This window comes from Sinocyclocheilus rhinocerous, unplaced genomic scaffold (genome assembly GCF_001515625.1).
Source record: "Sinocyclocheilus rhinocerous isolate Xijiao unplaced genomic scaffold, SAMN03320098_v1.1 scaffold1469, whole genome shotgun sequence".
Classification (NCBI taxonomy): Eukaryota; Metazoa; Chordata; class Actinopteri; order Cypriniformes; family Cyprinidae; genus Sinocyclocheilus; species Sinocyclocheilus rhinocerous.
Window position 1 is genome coordinate 35,782 of NW_015650017.1, and position 6,229 is coordinate 42,010.

At 36.8% G+C, this 6,229-nt stretch overlaps 1 protein-coding gene across 1 annotated transcript in view; it reads right to left on the minus strand.

Annotated features, from left to right (window-relative positions):
* The window catches only part of LOC107711375 (zinc finger protein 239-like), a 20,927-nt gene extending 17,737 nt beyond the window's left edge, over positions 1–3,190 (minus strand). Inside the window, exons 1-2 of the mRNA XM_016516363.1 lie at positions 3,127–3,190; positions 636–1,321 (exon numbers count right to left, since the gene is read on the minus strand). Of these exons, the coding sequence (XP_016371849.1) occupies positions 636–1,321; positions 3,127–3,190 (750 nt within the window). The remainder of the gene's footprint in view (positions 1–635; positions 1,322–3,126) is intronic.
* Positions 3,191–6,229: the final 3,039 nt, after the last annotated feature.

Here is a 6,229-nt window from a genome sequence, read left to right on the forward strand (position 1 = left end):
GTTTCGTTCATCGTCACGTTTCGGGGCGTGGAAATGTCGCCACAATAACAGACCGGTGTGTAAAACTCTCGGACGTATTTTAAGTATTCTGTGCCGCGAACTTTAAATATTTTACATACTTTTGAGAATCCAGCGTTTAGTTGATCCTGATAAGCGCTCGTCGTCACAGTTGTAAACACGACGGCTTTCTTCTTTTGTGAGGGGGTTTGGCGGCACGGCATCTTTGTTTCCAGGTGTAACGTTAAAGAACGCGCCACACACATCTCCCAGAAATCCTGTATAATTCAACCAATCTGACGACGACTTCGAAACTCCTGAAGTGTTTCCACTTTTGTGTGCCGTATGCATCAGACGTTCAGCCAACGGTCCGTGGGCGTGACGTCTGAGGCTGAGACTATAAAATCACTGACTACCCCCTGTAAATGGTGAAAATAACTTACGTCCCCATGAGAAACAATTACTGTCCGAATAGGGCTTTTGAGTTGATCTCACAAATGAAACTGCTGGTCTTGAAGATTAACTTGATTGTGACTGAATTTGTGACAAATTTAGATGATGTTTCTTATGACAGATTAATATGAAAGTGATCCATCGTCGCAGTTTAAAGCAGTGGACCTGAAGATTAACTACTTAATGTGATACGGTTTCTCTCCAGTGTGGATCCTCTCATGTGTTTTCAGATGTACTGACTGATTGAATCTCTTGTCGCAGTGTGAACACTTGTAAGGTTTCTCTCCAGTGTGGATCCTCTCATGTGTTTTCAGATGTGCTGACTGATTGAATCTCTTGTCGCAGTGTGAACACTTGTAAGGTTTCTCTCCAGTGTGGGTGGTCTCGTGCAGTTTCAAATGTTGAGCTGTAATAAAAGTCTTCTCACACTCAAAGCACATATGATCTCTCACACCAGTGTGTATCTTCTGATGAACTTTTAAACTCTGCAGATGTGAAAAACTCTTTCCACACAAAGAACATGAATGTGGTTTCTCCTTCGTATGAATGTTCAGGTGATCCTTCAGGCTTGAAGCCCTCAAAAAAGGTTTTCCACACTGATCACATTCATGCAGCTTCTCTCCAGTGTGGATGTTCATGTGAATCTTAAGGTGTGATGATTGTGTGAAACTCTTCTCACACTGATCACATGTGAATGGTTTCTCTCCAGTGTGGATCCTCATGTGAACATTGAGACCCTGTTTGCATGCCAAACTCTTTCCACACTGAGTGCAGGTGAAACTTTTCTTGACTCTTCTTTTCAGTAAAGAAATACTTTCAGTCTGTGAGCGAGTTTTTTCTCCAGTTTTGACAAGTTTCTTCTCTATCAGATCTAAAATTAAAGTTAAAAAAGTTACAATATAATTAAAAAATAAAACAAGTCAGAGAAATGTGAAGCAAAAGTTGACGACGGCTACACAAAATTATAATCATTTTCACACATTTTTACAAAATGATTCAATGATCTATATAAAAAAAATACAGACACTAATCTCTGTAGTGGCAAATTTATGTAGTGATAACTGTTCGATGTTTTATCAACTCCACAATTATAATATATTATAAATACAATATTAACACTAATATACTATACTAAAAACTTATTACATAATAAATAACTATTTTAAACTAATTAACTGACCAATATTTTTCACAACACTGTTACTACGCAATTTTCATTCAATTTCTTCCTTTTTAAAACTAAAGCATTAAAAAAAAAAAAAAAAAAAAAAAAAAGGCAACACCCAGGAAGTGATATCATTTGAGTTTCAGTCCCTATTTTGTACCCCGAGACAGAAAGTATTGCCTATATTATTTATTGGTTTAACTTTTATTTTTCCATTTTTTACAACTCTTGAGGTCTTTTTCAACTATAAACACTAAATATGATGAACTACTGATAACTTTAATGTTCTTCAGCCTCAATGATGAAGGATGAAGAATAAACACCAACCTGTTTGTTCTTCAGTGTGTTTCATTCTGCAGGGTTCTGGATCTCTCATGTTCTCTCTGTCCTTCAATAAACTCTGTCTCTGCAGATTTCACTTCTTCCTGATGCTTTGATGCTCGTCTTCACTTGTAGACTGATGAGAATATTCCAGCATTTATTGATGAACTGCAGTGGGAGGAGCTTCACTGAAGGTGTGCTTGTTGTGGGAGGCGCTTCACGGAAGGTGTGATTGTTGTGGGAGGAGCTTCACTGAAGATGTGATTGTTGTGGGAGGAGCTTCACTGAAGGTGTGCTTGTAGTGGGAGGAGCTTCACTGAAGATGTGATTGTTGTGGGAGGAGCTTCACTGAAGGAGGAGCAGATCTGCCAACGTTTTTGAGTTTGTTTTTATACTACTTTACACATTTCAAGCATTTATGTATATCTGCTATCTATAGTAAAGTATCTGAATTTTTATACTAATTCACACATGCATTTCTGTTTCGTCTCTTTCGGTTTCTAAGATTTGTATTCATATTTCAATCCTACTTTTATCTGCCCCATCATTAACGAGAAGTTTGACGATAAGAATGAAATTAACTTTAACTGGCAGGAAATCAGCACAATGAATGAGGTGAAAACAGGATCTATTGACATGAAATAAAGGATCTATTGACATGAAATATTGATGAGCATCAGACTATAAACACTCATTAAACAAGCCATTCAGGATCATCTCACTTTATACTAAGTAGGCTATATTATCATTGGAAGTTTATTTTATTTTTTTCCCATTAGAAATACAGAGTATTGTGAATCAGGCTGTATGCTGAAATTCTAAAAAGGCTCCATTGAAAAATCGCACTTCTCACACTAACATGATTAAAATCTGAATATTAGCTACAACACAAAAATGACACCCATCTTTACAGTTTCTGTTCTGTTCAAATATAAAATTAAAAAACGTAAAGTAACTAAAACTAATTTTTCTTTGACAAACATTAATAAGCTAATAGAAATAAAGCTAAATAACATTAAAATTGCATCAGCAAGTCTTCAGACCCAGATAGCATGTAGTAATCGGCCCGAGCTCGGCTGCCCTGCGGCGCCTCCGGCTCAGACTCGGCATTGGCGAGTGTTATTCGGGCCGAGTGTGGCCCGCAGCTCGCTCTCGCGCATGTGTTTGTGATGCGGCTGTAAAGCACTGGCCTGATTCCTGTTCACCGTAACCAGCCCGGATCTGGCTGGCAGTGACTCTGTTCGGTTCAGTCATAGACGGTTACAATCAGCGTTTGAAATTAACACCCGCCAACCCGCCAAATGCGGGTAAAAATCAGCTGTGGCGGGTAACGCTGACAAATCACTAGCCAATTTGGCGGGTTACTTTTCGTATGTTATGTTCACTCAATGTTTTGGGGAAGTTCATGCAAGCCAAATCTGCGCAGGTTTAGCAAAAATACTGAACTCGTGAGACATCACATTATCAAGTATATTGCAAAAACTAAACAAAACACACCTACAGAGGCACGCATACATGACGTGATGAAGTCTGGTTAGACCAACACTGGCTTTAGTGCACGTGCGCATTTAGAGTGCGTTCTTTCACTGCATATTCAGTCTATTAATATGCATTAAGAATGATCACATAATTCAAGATAAGGGGGCAGAAAATGTATATATTTATATTAATTCATATAGTTAATCAATATCACACAAATAGCGCAGTTTTTTCTTAAAAATCAGCATGGTTACAAATGTGATCTTGATTTTATACAACAGTTCATTAAACTAAGTTAATATCGAGAGACTTACGCTTTAGACACCATATTGGCTGTTTCTGCGCTATTTCGCCAACAAAAAAAAAACATTCCAAACACAGCCACAGTTTTGCGTCTCTGGGCAACATGATATTTCGTTCCTGAATGAATCAACCGTTTAAATGATTCGGTTCAATCGCAATGATTCACTTATTAACAGTGACTTGCTGCCACCAACTGGTGGTTTTAATTTCACATTTAAAGTATCTTTTCATTTTTTCAATAATTTCAAATGTCAGTATTCAACATTTCATGTTTAAATATCGAAACATTATTTATGCATTTGTAACTGCAGGCTAAAGCATTCCATGTCCCTCAGAGCTGCATTGTGTAAATACATCTACATGCCACTTCTGCAAAGATGAATTTTATTGATACTGATTTCATTTGTTTAGTAACAGCCTAAATGTATTAGTATTATAATTGACTGATTAAATGTAAGAATTTGACTCAAAAGATGATGTACACTTTTAGAAAAAAAAATGGCTTTATAAAAGTAAAAATGCCCATAAAAGGTACAAATCAAGTTAAACTTGCACTGCTGTGAACTGACCACACAGAATATGAAGAATATCAAAAACTTTAGAATTCAGCTGTCCACGGTAGTCCTTAAGATATCAGCACAATAACACACTCAGCAAAATATTGTCTAATTATCTTTATCGATAAAATCCCAGAAAATATTGAGATTATTTTTGGTCAATATCGCACACCCCTAGTACTGACGCAAAATGATTTGCAACGGTTTCTTTGCCACGCCCAGTGTAGACAGCCTCAAACTGTTTTTTCAGATTCGTACATTCCAGCAGATTCGTCAAAAGCGACTGCAAAGCTGTAATGAAAAGACGTTGGTACATTCTTAATGTTCTTGATAAATGTTGATGCAATTATTACGCTGTGTTGTTTCCATGCATGCGACACAGTTTAAGTGTCATTTTAACATGATTTCGCGTGGTGACATGGTTCACAAACAAAGCCCATGTTATCTTGGCACATCCACTTCTATGGAAAATGACAATCGCTCAAATAAACATATATTTTAATTGTAATTCACTTCTATATACACTGACTGAGTGAAAATAGCTTTATTTAGCAGTACGTCATTTACTCTAAGTGCAAATAGCGATAGGTTTTATTTACACTATTTAAAAATAGCAGTAGGTATGTTTGCATTAAGTGTAGACAGATGCTATTTATGCTAAGTGGAAATAATGGCAGATACTCTATAGGCTACATTATAAAAAAAGTATGCAATAGTTAAAAATGAAAATATTTATTAAAGTTATCAAATGGATGCTGCTTTATGGGACAATTAGTCCTCTCTACACCTACCCCAACCCAAATACTTATCAAATATCTATTTTGGTGCTTTATTTCCACCTTTCCCGCGAATGTTTTATTCATTTTATTGAAAATAAACACATTTTGAATCAGCTATATGATAGGGAAAAATAAGATGAACGAAGTTGGTTAAAGCTGGATTCGAACTCGGATCAATCCTATCCAAAGTTGCTGTTGTGCATTTCAGTCCCTACGCCACTACAGCTGTGTAATTTTGACTGACCCAACCAGGCATTGGTGGGTGGAATGAGTGTAGATAAAGCTACTGATATGGATGTATGTGGTCATATTGTTGACTCGAATATTGTAATAAATACATTACTCCGGTTCAAAATGTTTTTTGCTTTTACTTCTTGTAGACGGTGCCTTGTCAACAATGTTAAATAAACAATTTAAAAATAATATATACATTTTTGCTATTTATTTATATATTTAATGTACCATATACACCCAGTCAAAATTACACAGCTGTAGTCCGCATCAGTGGCGTTGGGACTTAAATGCACAACAGCAACTTTGGATAGCTGCAGTTGATCCGAGTTCGAATCCAGCTTTAACCAACTTCGTTCATCTTATTTTACCCTATCATATAGCTGATACAAAATGCGTTTATTTTCAATAAAATGAATAAAACATTCGCGGGAAATGTGGAAATAAAGCAGTATTTGATAAGTATTTGGGTTGGGGTAGGTGTAGAGAGGACCAATTGTCCCATAAGGCAGCATCCATTTGATAACTTTAATAAATATTTTCAGGGTTAATGTTTAATGAATGGCTTCGGGTTCGGGTCGGGCTTATAGCTAAACTAAAAAAAATATATGCAGGCTACGCTGCTTTCATAGACGCACGCACACACATTATTGCACACGACAACACAGCACGGAAACTTATTAGTAAAATAGCTTCGACAGGCTACTGACATGCAACGTTATATTTCTCTGCAATGAGGGGGTAAAATCGCTGTTTTTGAAGGAACTAAGGCTGCGTTTACACTGGCACAAAAAATCCAATCTTTCGCTCACATCTGACACAGATCGGAATTTGTTGCACACGTGTAAACACAAAAACCCGCACGAGATCCGATTTTTTTGCATCCGATCTGAGCCACTTCCAAATGTGGATTTTAATCGGATACACATCTGATATCTGGACAT